This window comes from Hirsutella rhossiliensis (assembly GCF_020360975.1).
Source record: "Hirsutella rhossiliensis strain HR02 chromosome Unknown scaffold00001, whole genome shotgun sequence".
Taxonomy (NCBI): Eukaryota; Fungi; Ascomycota; class Sordariomycetes; order Hypocreales; family Ophiocordycipitaceae; genus Hirsutella; species Hirsutella rhossiliensis.
Window position 1 is genome coordinate 3,561,140 of NW_025408667.1, and position 19,051 is coordinate 3,580,190.

The 19,051-nt window shown below is 61.9% G+C and overlaps 2 protein-coding genes across 2 annotated transcripts; one reads left to right on the forward strand and one right to left on the reverse strand.

The window, feature by feature from the left end:
* Nucleotides 1–328: 328 nt before the first annotated feature.
* HRG_00427 (condensation domain-containing protein) lies at nt 329–8,570 on the forward strand (the record flags this gene model as incomplete). The annotated part of the gene is made up of 2 exons (XM_044858898.1): nt 329–3,583; nt 3,648–8,570. The coding sequence occupies 2 exons, from the start codon at nt 329–331 to the stop codon at nt 8,568–8,570; spliced, it is 8,178 nt and encodes a 2,725-aa protein (XP_044725298.1).
* Nucleotides 8,571–9,545: 975 nt separating this feature from the next.
* Nucleotides 9,546–12,416, reverse strand: HRG_00428 (OPT oligopeptide transporter protein; the record flags this gene model as incomplete). The annotated part of the gene is made up of 3 exons (XM_044858899.1): nt 9,546–9,749; nt 9,808–12,138; nt 12,318–12,416. 3 exons carry the CDS (start codon nt 12,414–12,416, stop codon nt 9,546–9,548), a joined length of 2,634 nt encoding a protein of 877 aa, XP_044725299.1.
* Between the last annotated feature and the right edge of the window lie 6,635 nt (nt 12,417–19,051).

The window sequence follows — 19,051 nt, forward strand, 5'->3', positions numbered from 1 at the left end:
CTAGGGATATTCCCCTTGTGGCACTGCATGGTTGAAGAGAATGTCGCCGCATGGTTGGTGGTGACTGTATAAGTCGAGTTTTGGGTGCGCGACACCAGACCATCATTCACTCACTCGACGTCTTGCTCAACGCTCGTCTATAGCGTCCGTCTCTCCCTTCTGTCCTTTGCTTCATTTTCCATTACTTTCACTCCTGATCACTTGGCTTACCTCGCTCATCTCGCCACAGCTCTACGGTGAAGCTCACCGGCGCCTCAGGCGAGGCACGTCCGGAAGCGATAGCGGCTTCTGAATCGTCCAGTTCCTGCAAGTTCAGAGCGCCGAAGCCATGGAGCAAGGACGCCCACAGCTCGAGGAGCCGCTTCTGGCCGAGGGAGATGCAGCAGCAGCCGTGGGAGCTTCCAGTCCGAGCGCCCGAGCCGCGGGAGACGCGAGCTTGGACACGCCACAGCGCAGCAAGAGGGGACAAAGCCAACCGTCCGACCTGTTTGCCGACCTGAGCCAGCACAAAGAACTCGACGATTATCTACAGAGACCGTCGGCGCCTGTGAGCATGGCCGCGGACAAGTCGCCGACTGAGAGAGCTGCCAGTCCGTGGCTCGACTGTCGCACTTATACGCCGACGACGACGACGCCGCCGCCACCGCGAGAACCGCCCAGACTCATTGAGGCTTCGGCTTCAGAGGCAAAGCTCTCCGAGGAGCCCGCGACGCCGACCAGCAGCCGAGACGACATCTTCACCGCCATTGACGCCGAGGCCGCAGCCCTTTTCGATCTGCTCGAGAGCGTCAGCTCCAGCCCGTCCTCGTCATCGGGCGGCGCGGACAAGAAGCGCGACCAGGGCGACGGCAAGCAGCAGCAGCTCGAAAACCTGGTGCTGTCCACCTCGAAGGTCGGCAGGGCCTGCTTCGTCACCCCGAGGGCAGGCCCGTTTGAAGGCCGGTTCGTGGCCCTCGTCACGGCCGCGGCGAACCCGCGCTACTGCCGCGACACGTCTCTGATCCCTCCGGAGGAGCACGAGGCCGGCCGGTGGCAGGTCCACGAACTGCGGACGGCGGTGCTCGAGTGGGGAGGCGACGCGCCGCGGCCGGATGTGTGGATCGTGCTCCGGTCCATGGCCCTCGATGGCCGGGGCGAGCCGGACGCGAGACAGCTGCAGACGTGGGTGCAGAACGTGACGGAGGAGGTGGAGGAGCAGATCTTGGAGCTGCAGCAGCTGATTCGGCACCGGCGAGGAGACACGGCCATGGAGATGATGAAGAGGAAAGAGAGGGAGGGCTTGCAAGCCGAGGAGGCCAAGGAGACGCCGACGCTGCCCGAGTCGCCATCCGCCGAGGCGCGCAAGGAGAGCATCGCGTGGCAAGGGCCCGGGGCGGCCGAGGAGCCGGGCAAGGAGTCCGAGTTCTTCCCGCTGTCGCTGATGCAGCAGCTCTTCTTCCGCACCACCATGAAGCGCAGCATTGAGTCGGCGGCCGTCAGCGGCGCGGGCTTCCGTTTCAGCCAGAGCATCCTGCTGCGGGTTGGGGGCGGCGGCGCCGAGCTGGCCGACATCGAGGCGGCCATTGACGTGCTGGCGTGTCGACATGCCATGCTGCGGGCGCGCTTCCGGCTGACAGGGGATGGGTGGGCGCAGGTGATTGCGCCGGCGGCGAGGCGGTCGTACCGGTTCGAGCACAAGTATGCCGACGACGACGACGACGACGATGATTATGATGATGATGAGGCTGACAATGGTGGCGGTGACGATGTCGTCGATGGCGAGGAGGTTGAGGAGGAGGAGGATAATGACGACAGTTTACGCGGCAGAGGCGAGAAGAGGACGAGGAGCAAGAAAAAGAACAAGGAGGAGGACGAGGGAGAAAGGGTGAAGAAGAAGGAGAAGAAGCGGCGAAGAAAGAACAAGGCGCTGCTGGCCATCATGGACCAGGCCCAGCGCTCGCTCAACGTCTTCCGCGGCCCCGTCTTCGCGGCGCAGCACATCCGCACGCGCAACAACCACCAGCTGCTCTACCTGGTGGCGCACCACCTCGTCGTCGACGTCGTCTCGTGGCGCGTGCTGCTCGACGACCTGGACTCGCTGCTGCGGCACGGCACGCTGGCGTCGCCGTCGTCGCCGTCGTCGTCGTCGTCCATGGCCTTTCCGCGCTGGGCCGAGCGGCAGAGCCTCGAGGGCAGCCAGCGCGTCGTCGACCCCGTGCTGGGCAGCAGCATGGCCTCGTACTGGGCGCTGCAGGGCCGCCGCAACTGCTACGCCGACACGGCGCAGCTGGCCTTCTGCCTGACGCCCGACGCCGCCGCGTGCCTGGTGGCCGAGTGCAACGCCGTCTTCCGCACCGAGTCGGCCGATATCCTGGTTGCTGCGCTGCTGCACTCGTTCCGCCAGACGTTTCCCGACCGCCGCGTGCCGACCGTCTGGAAGCAGCATCATGGCCGCGACCGTGGTGGCCGTGGTGGCCGTGGTGACCGCCACGACGCGCTCGATACCACGGTTGGCTGGTTCACCACCCTGTGTCCGCTCGCCGTGGCTGCTGCCGACGTGGAGACGGACCTCGTGCAGCTCGTCCGCCTGGTCAAGGACACGCGCTGCGCCGTCCTCGCCTCCCGCCAGGGGGGAGCCTCGCCCGCCTCGCCCGCCAGCACCTCTGCCCCCCTCTCCCCCTCGTCCTGCTGCTCCGCCTCGTCCTCGTCCGCCTCCCTGCCGACGTCCAAGTTCTCGACCTCGTCGGCCTCGCCCTCGCCCTCGCAGCCCGAGGCCATCCCCGTCGAGGTCATGTTCAACTGCGTCGAGACGCTGCGCCAGCTCGGCCGAGACGGCGGCATCCTCGAGCCCATTGCCGCCCCGGACCGCGAGTTCGAGTCCCTCGTCTCCGACATCGGGCCCCGCGTCGGCCGCATCGCCCTCTTCGAGGTCTCGGTCGTCATCGACGCCGCCGGCGCCCGCGTCGAGTTCCTCTTCAACGCCCACGCCGCCCGCCGCGACCGCATCGCCGCCTGGATGCACAACTTCGAGCACTCCCTCCTCGAGGCCGTCGGCCGCCTGCGCGTCATGCAGCCCCAGCTGACCCTGGCCGATGCGCCCCTCCTCGACACGTCCTACGACGCCGTGGCCCGCCTCGCTGCCTCTCGACTCGCCGCCGTGGGCCTCGACAGCGTCGTAAACGTCGATTCCCTCGGCCCCGTCGACCCCGTTCAGCAGGAGATGCTCATCGCCCAGGCCCAGGCCCCTGAGGCCTTTCACGTCAGCTGCACCTATGAAATCGTCCCCCTCTCCCATGACCAGCAACAGCACCAGCCCATCGATCAAGCCAGGCTAGGCGAGGCGTGGGCGTCGCTCGTCGCCATGCACGCCTCGCTGCGCACCGTCTTCATCGAGAGCATCTCCGAAAGGGGGCTCTTCGATAAAGTCATCCTCAAAAGCATCTCTCCGTCTGTTTTGTTTGTCGACTCGTCCAATCCCGTCGAGACGCTGGCCTCCATCCCAGCCATGAAGCTTCCCCTTTCCCAGCCACGACACCGGCTGTCGATATCCGCGTCGTCGACGCAGACTTACTTGAGACTGGATGCCAGCCAAGCCATTTGTGATGTAAGTGCGACCTGATCGTATTTCTATCCTGTCTCATGCCTTGGGATGACTCACATGAATACAGCCGGCGAGCATCCACACCCTCATATCGCAACTTCGCCGCATGTACGCAGGCGAGGCAATACACCTCCTCGAAGCCCCCTCGACGAGGAGACATCGACACATCTCCTCGCAGGACGCCACTTACAGGCTCGAGGCATGGGGGATCACCCCCGGCGTCGCAGCGCCATGTCTCTTCCCCCGGCTGGCCTTCCAGAACAGGGGCCGCATGCAGACACGGGGCTTCGACCTGAACATCAGCCCAGCCCGGGTGCTCGGGTTCTGCAGGGAACACAACTTGGAGCCGTCACTCTTGATCAAGCTTTCCTGGGCGCTTGTTCTGCGCACGTTTGCGGGTGCGGACAAGATCAGCTTCGGCTACCAGTCTCCTGGCCGAGAGCAGACGCTGCCGCCCCATCGGCTTCAGAACATTGGCAGCCTTGCCGCCCTGGTTCCGTGCCTGATGGACCTCTCCAGTCCCCACCTGGTCGTCATGGACGTCTTAAGGGGCCTGCAGGCGCTGTCGCGAGAGGCAGCCAAGAGCGAGTGCCCGACGGTGGCCGAGATTGAGCACGCGCTCGGGCTCGCCGGGGAGCCTCTGTTCAACACGTGCGTCTCTTTCCAGGACGCGACACAAGCCTTGAGAATCACCAACCGGATCCATCTCGAGTCGGCCGCCTGGCAGCCCGAGCTCGTCGCCTCGTCTGTAAACGCAAACTGCGAGCTGTCTCTGTGCATCACCCGCCTCGGCAACCGGCTCCGCGGCGACATCACCTACCACCATTTCACCGCCGACCAAGCCCACAACGTCGTCAACAGCTTCGAGCGCGCCCTACATCTTGTCCTCGACGCGCCGGCCCGGCCCGTGTCCGATATTGACCTCTTCACCGAGCGTGACTACAGGCAGATCACGACGCCCGACTGGGACCCCTGCCAGACCGACACCAAAGTGTCCGCCTGCATCCACCAGCTCATCATCCAGCAGGCCCGGCGTCGCCCGCAGGCCAAGGCCGTCTCGGCGTGGGATGGCCAGCTGTCGTATCAGCAACTCGAGGCCTCGGTGACCAAACTGGCGACGCACCTCGTCAACCTCGGCGTCGGCCCCGGTGCTCTCGTGCCGCTGGTGCTTGACAAGTGCCTCTGGTCACCCGTTGTCATGCTCGCCGTCTTGAAAGCGGGCGGCTGCTTCGTCGCTCTTGATGGCCAAGACGTCGCCACCGCAATGTCCATCATCAGACAGCTCACGCCTCCCCTCGTTCTCGTCACTGGTCCGGCGTGGAAGCACATCAGTCCCGCGGTAGACAACTGCGTGCTCGTCAACCAGAGCGCCCTCGCCGCGTTGCCCCCGCAAGTGTCGTTTGTCCCGCACGAGCCCATCCCGGAGCAGGCCGCGTGCGTCTTCTTGTCCCCCGGAGCGACCAAGCCCAAGGGCATCTTCTTCACTCACCAGTCGCTTTGCTCCATCTTGTCGGTCCAGGGACCCGCCCTCAGCATCTGCGACGGGAGCCGGGTCTTGCAGCTGTCGGCCTTCAACGTCGACGTCGCCCTCGTCGAGATCTTCTGCACTCTCCTTCACGGCGGCTGCGTCTGCATCCCCTCGGAGTCTGACAGGATAGACGACCTCGAGGGTGTCATTACTCACATGAATGTTAGCTGGTCTTACATGACGCCTGTCCTTGCGCGCAGGTTGGAGCCTACCAAGGTGCCCAGCCTCAAGACCATCTGCTTCAGGACAAGGAGCCTGGACCAGGAGACGTACAGCCCGTGGCTGCCCAGAACAAACGTCCTTGTCGCCTACGGAGCCCCCGACGTCTGCCCGCTGGCCATCTCGGTCCTCCAAGTACGTGGCCCCGACGAGGCCGACGTCATCGGTCCGCCCCTGATGGGGCGATTCCTCGTCCTCAACCCCAAAGATCCCAAGAGGATGGTGCCCATCGGGGCCACGGGAGAGCTCGCCATCGACAGCCCGCTGGTCACGCCTCACAGATTCGTTCCCGGCCAGCCTCTCATGGATCCCGAATTCCTGCGTGAGCCGCAGACCAAGCCAAAATGGCGTTATCTGAGGACCGGCCAGGTGGCGCGACACCTCGACCGTGGCCACGTCCGACTCGTCGCCAGCCGGCAAGACGAGATCACCGTTAGCGGAACCCCCGTGTTGATCGCCGATATTGAGCGGCAGATCCGGCTGTGCCTCGCGCGCGGAGTCGACGTCGCCGTGGAGCCCATCACGACCAGCGACTCGATGAGCCTCTTGGCGGCCTTTCTCGATCTGGGACGCAAGCCAGGCTGCAAGCCCTACGACCTGAACTGTCTCGGGCCGGAAGTGAAACAGAAGCTCTTCGCGGCAAGGAGAGCCGTCGAGACTTCACTGAGCAAGTCCATCAAGGCTGAAAAGGAGCTCCCCTGGCAATGTATCCCGCCCGTCTTTGTTCCCGTCCGGGGGCTTCCTCTGTCCGTCTCGCTCAAAGTGAACCGGCGAAGACTGCGCAGAATGGTGGCATCACTGACCTATACCCAGTTGATGGGACTGGCCGATGGACAGTATACCGGTGTTCAGACGCCGCCTTTCGTCGATAAGCCGCTGCCCCTGACCAAGACGGAGGAGTCGATGCGGCTCATCTGGGCGGGCGTCTTGGGGACCGCAGCGGCCGGCATCAGACCGTCGGATAGCTTCTCAGACGCCGGCGGCGACAAGCTGCTGGCTGCTCGCCTGGTCGTCTCATGCCGCCAAGGTGGATTCGATGTCTCGATCCGGCAGGTCCTCAGAGGCGCGACTCTGACAGACATCTGTCGCTCCACATACTCTGTCGACTCGGACGACGAAGACGACGCACGAGGAGGCGGCAAGGTATCCCATGAGCCTCGTGTCAGCGAGACATGGGATCGCGGGCCGTACGAGGGGCTCATAAAGCTGGTCCTGGCGCCGCAGCTCGGCGACTCGCGGCACGACGTGCTCGAGGCTGCCGAGGCCACGTCGCAGCAGTCGCAGAGCATCGAGTCGAGCCTGTACCAGCCCCGAGGTGACATTGGGTGGCTGGTGCTCGACTTCGACGGCCCCGTGCGGCAGCAAAGGCTCGAGGCGGCATGCGAAGCCCTCACAATGGTGCACCCGATCCTGCGCACCGCCTTTGCCGTCCACGAGTGTCGCGCGTACCAAGTCGCTGTGGCCTCGTTCCGGGCCCCCTTCCGATACCGGTGCTGTCCGGCTCGCAGCCTCGACGGCGAGGCAGACATGGCGATGCAGCAGGACCGACGGCTCCCGCTACGCCTGGGCAGGCCCGTGACCGGCTTCACCTACCTTGAGGGCGGCGGCGGCAAGCAGGGCAAGCTGCTGATGCGCTTCAGCACGGCGCAGATGACGGAGGGCTCGGCGGCGCAGGTGGTGCAGGACCTCGTGCGGCTGTACGAGAGGCCGGACAGCGTTCCCGCGCGGCCGAGCTTCCTGCAGTTCGCGCAAGCCGCCCAGGCCGGCGCCCGGCGCAGGGACAGCGTGCGGCACTGGAAGACACGGCTCGCGGGGGCCCGGATGACGCAGGTGGTGCCGCACCCGAGGCCGTGCGGGCCGGCGGCGGACCAGACGGCGCTGCACGAGACGGTCGACGTGGCGCCGCTGGGCGACGTGGGCATCTGCTTCGACACGGTGCTCAAGACGGCGTGGGCCATGGTCCTTGCCCGGCTGTCGGGAAGCGCCGACGTGGTCTTTGGCGAGCTGGTCGAGGGCCAGCGGCGGCGCACCAGGCTCGGGGCCAGGACCGACGCCCCGTCGTCGTCGTCGTCGTCGTCCCCGTCGTCCTTGTCGTCGTCCATGGTCGGGCCCCTGGAGAACACGGTGCCCGTCAGGGTCCGCTTCCCGAGCAGGCGCCCGTCGGCATTGCACTTGATGCAGCTCGTCCAGCGCGAATGCGCCTTTTCGCTGGCCCACGAGGCCCTCGGCGGCCAGGCCATCATCCGCGAGTGCACCGACTGGCCGGGCTGGACGCAGTTCAGCACCGTCGTCCGGCACCGAAGCCGGTTCCCCGGCGACGGGTCCGCGGCACTCAGCCTCGACAAGACGGCCTTTACCTACAAGACGGTCGAGGCGCCAGCCAGGATTGTGCCCGACATCGTGGCGTCGTCGACGGCCATTGGTCCTGCGCGCGTCGCCCTCGCCCTCGAGTTCTCGGCCGGCCGCGTGCCGGGCGACGTTGCCTCGGCCGTCATGGACCTGCTCGTCGGCGCCGTCAAGGCGCTGGCCTGTTTCGACACGCTCGGCCAGGCGACGCTGCCGTCGGCGGGCGACTACGAGAGCAAGGAGCCGCGGGTGCTGCTCGAGAAGCGCGACGTGGCGGCGGCCGAGCACGAGCCCCTGACCAGCCGCCTGGCGCCGCAGCACCGGAGCGCCCTGCACACGCTCCTCACCAAGACGTGGGCCGACGTGCTCTGCCCCGGGGGCCCCGGCGTCGAGGGTGAGCAGCTCGAGGCGTCGCGCTTCTACGACGTGTCGGGGACCGTGCTGCCGGCCTATCTCCTCGCCGGCTGTCTCAACGTCGGGCTCGGCAGGCTCGGCATCAGCGGCCTCGAGTCCGTCCACATCACCCCCGGCGAGGTGATTGCGCACCCGACCGTGCCGGCGCAGATGGGCCACGTCGCGCGCAAGATGCACGAGCTCGACGCCGTCCCCAAGCTCGCCAGGCGCAAGACGGTCGTGGTGCTCAGCCAAAACACCGCGTCGGCCGACGGCCCCTCGCGCCCGGCGCTCGAGGCCCACGCCGCCTCGCAGAGGAGCCGCCCCCGCGCGTGGTCGAGGCACCGCGCCAGCCTCAGCCGGGACAGCGCCGTCGAGAGGGCCGCGGAGCCGCCGCACATCCGCTCCGTGCCCGCGCAGGGCGAGCTCGGTCGGCCGGGTGCGCCCGGCGCAGGGGGCGGCGAGCGGACGCGCCTCTTCCCGTCGTGGTCGCTGCGGCAGTAGCTTGGGGCCGGAAAGAGGCGAGGACGGGCCGAGGTGATGCTGCTGTTTGTAAAGCTGCGGGTACGCCTTTTATTCGACCTGTTGTGTTTCTTCGTCTTCTTCTTCTTCTTCTTACTCTCTTTTCGATACCGTCCCTGCTTAAAGGGTCAGCGAGCGAGCATCTCTGCATTCAGATCTTTTAATACCCGAGGGGCCTGAGGTTGTCTCCCCAGACGCTTGTTGTACAGAGGATGAACTATATCTAGATTGCATAGAAAGAAACCAGGCTCCCCCTTTCTATCCACGCCGTCGCAGCACGGCATACAAGACCGTGCGTCGGTACACACCTAGCTTGTGTCAGCCATTGGCAGCTCTATCAGAATCGTCCATCTCAACTCCAACCATACAATGAGACAGGAGAGCCACACTGACCTGCGAGGGGGGGCGAGGGCGATGGGCATTGACGTCGACATTTCACTCGGACCAGGCAAATCCCAAGTTCGGTCCGCACCCTTTCGGCACGAAAGAGGGCTTGGAGGCAACTTGATACCATAGTGGGACGCAGAAAAACGTCAGTTTAGTCCAGGACATGCAATGAACCCTCGCTTCGCCGATATGGCGTTGCGGTCCTTCTCTCTCGCTGCGTCCCCCTCCCCCGCCAGCGTGGCCTATTGTACAGAAAAATCGCGGCGAGTCGATTTCCAGATGGTAGAGTAAATGCGGTTGATGCGCCACCAGTCGGCCGGCCATTCTGTCCGGGATAACCGGAAAATAAAAAGAAGAGAAAGAAAAGGGGAGTCGAGGGCAAAGAAAACAGGCGAAGAAAAGCCATCAAAGGGTATAACTTTGTTCCCGACAACACGTCTCCCAAAAACCAATCGTCGACCGGAGCATGCTCGCCTAAAAACCCAAAACTCCGCGCGTCGTGACTCCCAACTAAGACCGCTGAAAAACGTCCAAGCAGACCAATCCCTTCATTTCTTTTGCGCTTCTTTATCAGCTAAACTCCCCTATCCGCGGCCCGAAGTACTCTCCCGGGGCGAGCGTCTTGAGGGCGCAGGCGTTGCCCTCGCAGCCCATTTCCGACGCCCGGTTCCCCCACCAGTCGAGGTCGGTTCCGGTGTACTGCAGGCTGAAGAAAATGATGATGCCCGCAATGGCAATGCCGCACGACCACGCCGCCGAAAGGACAAAGTTGTACTGATCAGAGACACATCGTTAGTCTCGACACGGACCTGCGCCGCAGCAGAGGACATACCTTTGACCATAGGCCGAGGAATCTGGACTTGAGGTAGATCCACGAAAAGTAGGCAATGGGCACCGATGGCCAGACGTACGACATGTTGTACGGCGCCCACACTATGCCGCCGTACATGATGGCCACCGGGTGGATCTGCCGGGTCCACGTCCATTGGGGGAACTTCTTGCTCAGCGCCCAGAAGAAGACGACAATGACGACGCCGAGCGGGAAGCCGACCAGAGTGGCGCTGTACTGTCCCTGGTGCCCAAAGATCTTCTCGGGGCCGACTGTGCCCCACAGGACCGACGCCGTGAAGAAGGTGTTGACGCCGGGACACGTCAGCCTGTACGGGGCCTCGGGGGTGCAGACGTCGTCAATGTTCATCATTTGAAAGTTCAAGACGCCGATGCAGACCATGGTGCTGACAAAGGTGGCGACCATCTGGGCGATAAAGGTGTGGCGGGGCGGCACCTTGACGTAGTGGGCGAGCTTCAAGTCGTTGCAGAACCAGATGGCGTGGGCGCAGGTGACATAGCCAAACGACTTGAAGTAGTTCATGGCCAGGGCGTTGCCGTCGACCCAGGAGCCGCCGACAAACTCGGCGAGCACATTGAGGGTCACCTCGATGCCCGTCATGGCCTTGATGATGCCGACGGGAATCACAAAGACGACGCAGAGGGCGAGCCCGTAGAAGACGACGCCAGGAGACGTGTGCGTGTTCCAGCCGGCGATTGCGGCGACGCCAAACGCAATGGCGACGGCAAGGCAGGCCAGGTACCACCAGTCTGGAACCTCAGGGTACGCCTTCATCAGGCGGTTGTGCACGTCCAGGACGCGCTCCTCGCGCAGCGGCGTCTTCCGGCGCAGGCTGTTGAAGAGGGCCTTGAAGCCCATGACGATCTCGTGGCGGTGGTAGAGGGCGGCGTACGTGAGCGTCGACGTGTAGATGCCGAAGAAGAACATGTATATGACGATATTGCCGGCACCGAGGAACGGGGGCGAGTAGGCCGAGTACTTTTCCTGGTTGAAGAGGCCGTGGTCGTCGGTGGCCCTGGTGATGTTGTACAGCTGGGCAAAGTGGTCGTAGACGCGGTTGGTGTTGATGGGAAGGAAGCCCGTGTTGTAGACGTTCTTGTACCAGAAGGCAAGCACGACCCAAAACGAGGCAAAGACGCCGATGAAGCGGTTGACGGTGCTGAAGAAGGGCACCATGAGCGGGTCGGCCGAGTCCCACAGGAGGACGTTCCAGTCCCAGGTCGGGAATGGGTTGACGCCCAAGCCGTGGTTGATGCCCGTGACGACGTTGAGTTCGCGGTGGCCCGGGGCAATCCAACTGATCCAGTTGAACTTGGACAGGCCGACCCAGATGTAGCCGGGGAACCAAAACCAGACGAACATGGCGGCGAACATGACGTAGAAGAACTTTATCCTCGAGATGCGCCAGATCTTGCGAAAGGGGCCCTCGACGGGGGGGTTCACGTCGGTGTGAAAGGCCGAGTTGAGGGCGATGGTGACGAGCGAGGCAGGCCAGACGCAGTACGAGGGGTAGACGAGGAAGCGGCGGCAGACGCCGGCAATGCCGTAGCCGATAAAGTTTGTGGCGAGGGCGATGAGCAGCTGGTAGGCAAAATGTGAGGCGTAGGGCTGGTCAAAATACTGGGGCAGATACTGGACCCAGATGATGTAGTTGGTGTAGGGGGTGTTGTAGGCGACGTTGGCCATGATTGTGATGAGCATGTGCTCCTTTTTGGAGAAGGGGCCGGGGTTGAGCGAGTGGCGGACGCCGCAGAGGGTGAAGCCCCTGTCGGGCAGCCAATTCTCGGCAGCCTTGCCGACGGGGTAGGCCAGGAGCTGTGCGACGTTTGCCATGACGCGGATGGCGGGCTGGCGAATATCGAAGAGCTGGTTGACAAAGGCGAGGAGGACGGAGAAGAGCAGGCCGATGGCCCAGCTGCGCAAGGTGGAGCAGGGCGTCTTGGGGTCGTCCTTGTTGCTGACGACGGCGCGCACCTCGGCGTAGGGGCTGTTGCTGGTGATGAGGGCGGCCTCGAGCTTCATCTCCTGGATAAGGTGCTGGTGCTTCTCGGGCTCGGAGAAGACGGACTCGTTGTCAAGAAAGGCCTTGATCTTCTGGATGACGGCCAGGGGGAAGTTGGGGTCTTTTTCGTGGACGCGGCGGACGCGGATCATAATGTCGCGGACCTCGTCGAGCGTGTACTGCGAGGCGAGCTCCTTGGCCTCGAGCAGGTCGTCCTCGGTGACATTGAGATCGTGTTCGGTGGCGGTGCGCTGATGCTGCTGCTGAGTCGTGTACAGGTAGCGGTCGTCTTCGTCGTAGGAAAAGGGCTCCTGCTAAGGTTGGCGAGGCCCGTCAGCGCCCGTTTGCCATGGATGATGTATGCTTCTCCCCGAGCTGAGGTCTGCCTTGTCCGAGCTCCCCTATATATCCCGAAAGCTCTCCCCCTCTCTCTCTCGGCACGCAGACGGATACTCGATGCCGGGCAGTAGGGCATCAGGGTCAGTCTTACCGCGCTCTCGTGGGACTTGTCGGTCGAGGCGACCGAGGGCCGAGGCCTCTCGACGGGCCCCGGGCTCGTGGCGGCGGTCTTCTCGTCGTCGGCGGCCATGGCGGTAGGCGCCCTAGCTGGGCTCGTCGAATTCTGCAAAGGCGGCAGCCTCGAGAGTCGAGGATCCGGCAGTGCAGAAGGCAGGCGGTGGGCGACGACGGGCGGGGGCCGTGGCGGGATCAGGTTGATGAAGAGGGAAGTGAAGGGTGACGGGCAGCCTGACAAGGATGAGGACAGGAAGGGGGAGGCAGCGGGCCAGATGGGTGGGGCGAAGTGGGAGTACGAGGTACAGCGAATGAGAGGGTTTGGCTTCTTTTGCCGTGGGCCGCTGGCTGCTAGTAACACCGCTGTGGGCGCCGGCAAGGGACCTCGGGCGACCTACTCCGTAGACCAGGCGATTTTTAGGGGACCTACCCACTGCCCGTGCCAGCCTACGGCACAGCTGCGGTACATGGCCGACACACTGCAGTATCCGTACACAACTCCCAGAAATCAAGCGAGCTACGGACGGAGTTGACGTCTGCCCTCGAGTGTCCCGTCCCACACCATGGGCACTGGTGATTGGCAAGGCACGGGTAGGCGGACGCGCTACCCGAGCTATTTCTGTACAGGGCTGGCTGGCCTCTTACCTAAGCTCCAGGGGGCCCTGTAACCCTCCACCGCGGGTGCATCTGGGCATCTGTCCAGCCCATCCGCGGTGAAGTGAGCGTGCGAGAGGGGCTGCAGGGTTAACCAGGTAAACTCGGCGAGGATAGACGCCGGCTTTTGTATTCATTTCTGGGCGCATCGACTCTACCATCTCCAAGAGGAGGAGACCCCTTACAGTACAGGCTCAGCTCGAGTGCAAGCATCTGCGGCCGGTACCCGACGCTTTCGTACCCCGAGTTCTGGGCTTGGCCAATCAGACAAGGCAGCAGACAGAGTTGCAAAGCCGGCAATGTATCTCGGCGTATCGAGGCGGGGGCTTCGGTACATGGTAAGGCGGCTGGATCAATTCCTCCGTACTGTACTGTACGTACTTGGTAAGAGGTACTACCTTACCTTACTTGGCAAGAGGTACTTGGCAAGAGGTACTTGGCAAGAGGGACTTGGCAAGAGGGACTTGGCACCCGCGTACAGTAGGTACTCGGAGCCTTGGGCTAGCACATACCGGGCCCGCCTCGTCACAAACTCCTCTCAGACTCTGCCTCGAAAAGCGAGGCGACGTCAGACAAGTTGCATGCCGTGCAACCGACAAACGTCCCAGGCGCTCTTGGCTTCGCCGTCCAGACCAATGCCGAGCAAAAGCAACGAGCACGCTTTGGGCCTTGTGGGGGTCCATGCGACAACTCGGCACACGGCAGCCAGAGACAGACAGACGCGGGCCCTGCAGCCAGAGTCGGCGCCTTCGATTGGCTGCCCAGCCGACGAGCCCCGGCTGGCCCTGGGCCTCGACGGAGACCTCTCGGCTGCCCGGCACGGATCCCTAGCCAGCTGCCTGCCGAGAGAGCCAAGGACGGTTACACGCGCTGCCCACAGTCGCCCACAGTCGCCACCAGTCGCCACAGTCGCGGGCAGGAAGGAGGCCTTGGACCAACGGTCAAAAAAGAGCAAGCCACCGACTTTTGCCGCAAGACAAGGGAGGACACCGGCCCGCACCGGCCGCAACCAATGACTTACCTAGATACACTACAACAAGGCGGCTACTGCGTGCGTGTCGCAGGACGGGCGGGCAAGCCGGCACTTTAGGGACGGAGGTCACCCTGCTGTGAGCACGTCTGAATTGCCCAACGAGACGGTTGGTGCCACGCTAACGCGCCGTGGCCGTGGCGCCCAAGGGTGGTGATAAGAGAGTTTAGGGCTCGGACAATCGGCACGCTGGCGGCGAGCCGAACATCCGTTCGCTCCTATGCACGGCCCACTTCCGATCCCTATCCAGCCATGCCAGCGTCTTTGCCTCTCGCCTCTCGCCTCTCAACCTTTATGCGACGCTCGAAGCCTTCTCTCAGCCCGTGGCAACTCGGCCGACGACAAGTCCGGCTCCGCGCCTACCAGCGAGGCTCAGCCAGGTCCAGCGCGGGCCGTTGGAGTCAAGGGGGCATGCTCGTGTTTAAAGTGTCATGAGACATCAGACATCCAAGGCGCCCCTTGTTCTTCTTGTGTGCGACAAATTCCCACTCAAGCGCCGCCCAGTCACGCCACGTTGCGCTCCTGTGAGTCGATTTCCCCGCCCAAGAGTCCCTTTTCCATTGTCGTTGTATGTAATATGCCATGAACCACTCCCTCGACGCCTCGTTTCCGTGGCTGCACCCCGAAGCCAACACGTGCTCTTAAACAAGCCGCTGCCACCCACGAGTCGACATTTACACCTTCCCTTCGCTCGTGGCCTGATCTGGCACTTGCCGACAGGGACCGACCAGTCGACCCGGGCTTGGCAATCGGAAAGCTCTTGTCGTCGTCAGCGCCAAGAACCCTCGCCCCCAAGAAATCCCCGCACCACTACGGATACCGCAGCGACTCATCCGGAAGCGAGCTGCTGCTTCAAGCAAAAGCCGGGCTTCTTCAGTCTTGAATCCTCCTGACTCTCGGCCTGTCTAAAGCTTACATCCCCAGTCAAAATCGTTCTTGGCGACAAATATGGAGTCGACAGGGACTTTTCGTTCAAATCCACAAGGATGAAAAACTTTACCTTTTCCGCTCTTACAGTACGAGCAATCGCGCATCTATCTCGCATCAGAGACTGGATGGATTAATGTCGAGGGGCTTTCATGTCCCCGTTCACCTTTGTCCATCCACCCCAAACACGGCAAGCGCCGAATTGCTTTGGCCAAAAACCTCTGTCCGATGTTGATTGTCAACTTGCCAGATGAGCGCAATGCATCTTACCAGCATGGGTTATATGTGTCGTCTTTTGGGAACCTTGCCGGAAACTCAACATCATCGCACCAGGCGCCTCCGAATGCAACGGCGACCTTGACGGCGGGATCCGATAGGCCAAAGGTCAAACGAAAGGCCGGCTTTGAGCGCAAGAGTCATTGGTCTACTTGCTTGTCGGTCATGCTGACGCCGGCTCGTCTGAGTATCCAGTCTCCCAGTTGACCGAGCGAAACGGCGACAGCACGCGCCTGTGCGAGACCAACTCTCCCATGCTGAGAACCCACGATGGGCTTTTCCCAACCGTGACAAACCCGGGTCTATGAATCGGTTGGCACCAATTCTTCGAGATGGTTCTGAGCCAATGCCCAAGCTCAGGGCTTTGTCACGTCTTCTTCTCCCTGTTTCGCGCTCGCTTTTCTTGCTCGCTCACTGGCACTGTTCAGGGCACGCGAGATAGGCCTGTTGAAAATCTTGATCCTTTATGAGGCCTGCTTCTAGATCTTGCCCATACGATTGATGCCGTTGTGACAAAGCCTTGACAGGCGTCCCGGCAGAGCCAACGGGCACGCGGAACTCCGTGATACCCGTTTTGTCTTGACAGGCAACTGTATTCACTCTTCGCCGCTCAATCTACCTTTCGAGTAAGGCTCACAGGGGGGAATTGCGGTAACGGCCGATGAGTTTGGCGTCACCTTTGGCATCTACCGTCTATGTTATTCGCAGTGAATCACCCGACAAGGGGAACGCTACGGGCGATCGCAGCAAGGATTCCTCGAATGAGCTTCCTTGTTTGAGCATACTATCCCGTGGTCGGTCGAGGTGGCTACCAGACCAGGACCCCAATTACGACAATGGCTTCCCTTGAGCTTTCTCTTTTCAAGATGATCAATCACACTCTTGCTGGGGCGAAAGCAGCATGCACACTGAACATTGCAGCTTCCATCAGGTCGGCAAATCGTGACAAGTGTTTCGGTCGTGTCATTCTAAAAACGCCCCTCACGAGCCGTATCTCCTCGGGTTCATGCGGGTTGATTCTCGTCGTTGTTTCGTACAGGGCGTGATCCACAGCGAGTATGGTACGGTAGCCATGTCTCAGTGTCGCGCTGTGACTCGTTCTTGACTGCAAACCGTTGGAGTGGAGATTCTTCGAAACGCCGCCTTCAGAAGAAGCACGAGATACGAGAGAAGTGTATCTCGATCCTTGATATTGCTGCTGACATTGTAGTATCACTCACGCAAGAGTCCATCAATTGGCATTGCACGTCGGACGAACTTCCGAACATTTCCAGGAAGGGACACGCATCCACGCTACATGGACCCAAATAGCAGGCTTATCATCTCCCAAGGCAGCAGTCGTGAACGTGCTATAGGTATGCCCTACCCATTCCGCCCATACATGGGCTAGTCCTCGACGACAAGGCGCCTTGGTTTCGAGAGAGCATGTGTCAGAAGAATAAGTTCGTTCGCTCTCGATGGTGCAAGCAACAAGAATCAGGGATCGGAACCGGGAACCATTACTTGCTTCTGATGGTCCCAGATCTAGATTCTCAATGTTTACCAAGAACCCAGCCTGGAGCTGGCGGCGCCCAGCGCAAAGTTCTGTACCGACGTTCGAAAGACAAGAAAGCTGGGGCATAGTGCGGTGATCAAGGCGAGCATCGACGCTGAGTTTTACCATAGCAACAAGCCTTGAGCATCTTGTTTTAGTCCTGAAAGTCAGCCATGTGACCCAGCCGAGGGCTTCCATCAGTGGCCGCTCGCCCCCGACTCGAGCTACACGTGCAGACGTCACTCGGGCTACTCTTTTATAAACCCTTGATGGGCGCGAGGCGATATCAGCAGGCCCACGATTCTAACCGCCCAGATCATTGCGCTCACTCGCCGCACTCTGAGCGAGCAACAGGGCAATGACGCTGCTACCCGTGGGGTCCCGGTCCACCCGGCCAGCTGCGAGGCATGGCCACGAAGCATGTCGCTTTTGGCTCGCTCGGCGTCCATTCCGAAACCACGCGCGTCTGAAGAATAATCAGTTCGAAGGTGAGGGACTGGAAGAGCTCAAACATGCCTGAGGACCATGGCTCATCAGCACTCGATACGGTTTGAGCTATAAAAGACCAGAAGCCGCAGACGCTATGCTCGCAGATATCACATCAGGAGGACAGATTCTGAGTTCGTCGAACCCTTCTATCGCCGGTCGGAAGGCATCCACGACGGAGCAGGAACAGCCCAATAAGGACGGAACAGATAGGCCATAGCCGTAGGTCCGCACGGCTTTCCGGATCCGACACGAGCCACGAAATCTACGGGGAAGCTTCATATAGTCAAGAGAACTTGCAACTGGTTTTGCCTCGGGAAACTTGATTATTGCGAATAGAGAAACACCGCGTTTGCCATTCAAGACAAGCACCGCGACACACTTTCAAGAAATGCGTCACGCTTCGTCACCGACGATCTTGTTCCTCTTGATAAGCGCGTTCCTCAACAGCCGTCCTGTGATGACGTTTCTGCAGCCCATGACCGTTCAGGCTGGACGAGCCCGCTACGGTGCGATGACAAGGGTGCCCGGTCACGTTGCGAGCGCCAGACGGCAAAGAGGCCACACAAGCCAGGGACAGGTTGGCCCCAAACGAAGAAAGCATGTCATCAGCACTCAACAGTGACGGTTCTCGAGCGGCCCTGTCCGTCGTAGCTGGGCCGTCTCTAGTTGCACCGTATAAACAAGGTCTTGGCTCGTCCGACGGCTGCCCAAGTCTTCTTGGGGATTCAAACTCGGCACCTAGCCGCCGGGCCCCTCCGACGACTCCTCGTCAGACGAAACTGAGCGCTTTTGCACAGGTCCCACGGGAAATGAAACTCGGTGGCGGTGAAAAAAACAAGGCATGGATCGAGCAATGGCGCAACTCCGAGGGGCCTGGTGGCAGCCTGATCCAACGAGATCCTGACATCCTACTCTTCGAATACGAGGTACGTGTGTGGAAATAGGAAAGGCCTTTTGAGCTTTCTTGACCCCTGGTCCCGTCGTGAAACGACGAGGCCCTGCTGTAAGGGAGTGAATGGCATGAGCCATCAGCTGTCATTAACGTGAGACTCCGAATGCGGGCATTCGTCCATCAACCGAGCTCGCCGGTCCAGGCAGGGCGGTGGCAACTCTCCCGCTAACTTCCACACTGTTGGGACGTTGGCGACATTTCCTCATCCCCACGGAGCGAGGCTTGGTTAATCAACTTGCGACTGGGCATCATCCGTGGGGGGGGGGGCAACCTTGCAGAAGCACACAATGCACACAGCATCAACCTCACTCAGGGTTTCCCCAGACCGAGGACCAACGACAACCGTCTCAACTGGACAAACTCATGGCCCTCCAGGCTGCTCTGTGTTCGAGTGGCCGCGGTGCCTGGCATTGATCCCAGGCCTCGTCCATAGAACGGGGGCCGGGCCCGAGTCTTGTCGGCCGTGGCGGCCGTATGCGTTCAAGCCCCCGGCGCATATGCCCAAGGCGGCAAGGCATGTGGGTTCCTGCCTTTGCGATGCGCTGTTTACCATCCAGCCGGCCCAGTGATCCCTGGAAGCGCTCCTGGAGCCTGGTTGTGGCCATCAAGGAGCGGCTCCCTTTCGTACAACAACCTGGCCCGACAGGCGGCCGGTGCAGCTTGGGGGTCCAGATGGGCTGCACCGCCTGGGACGTGAGCAACAGAACAACGGGGCGGGGCGTTGGCGTCCGTAGGAGAAGGGAGCATCTTCATACGCACCATTGTAGTTTATTGTATTCCGTATGTGCGGTAGTCCAAAGCAGCGTGATGTGACCTCATCACCTCTCCCAGCCGAGGCAAGCCTAGAGT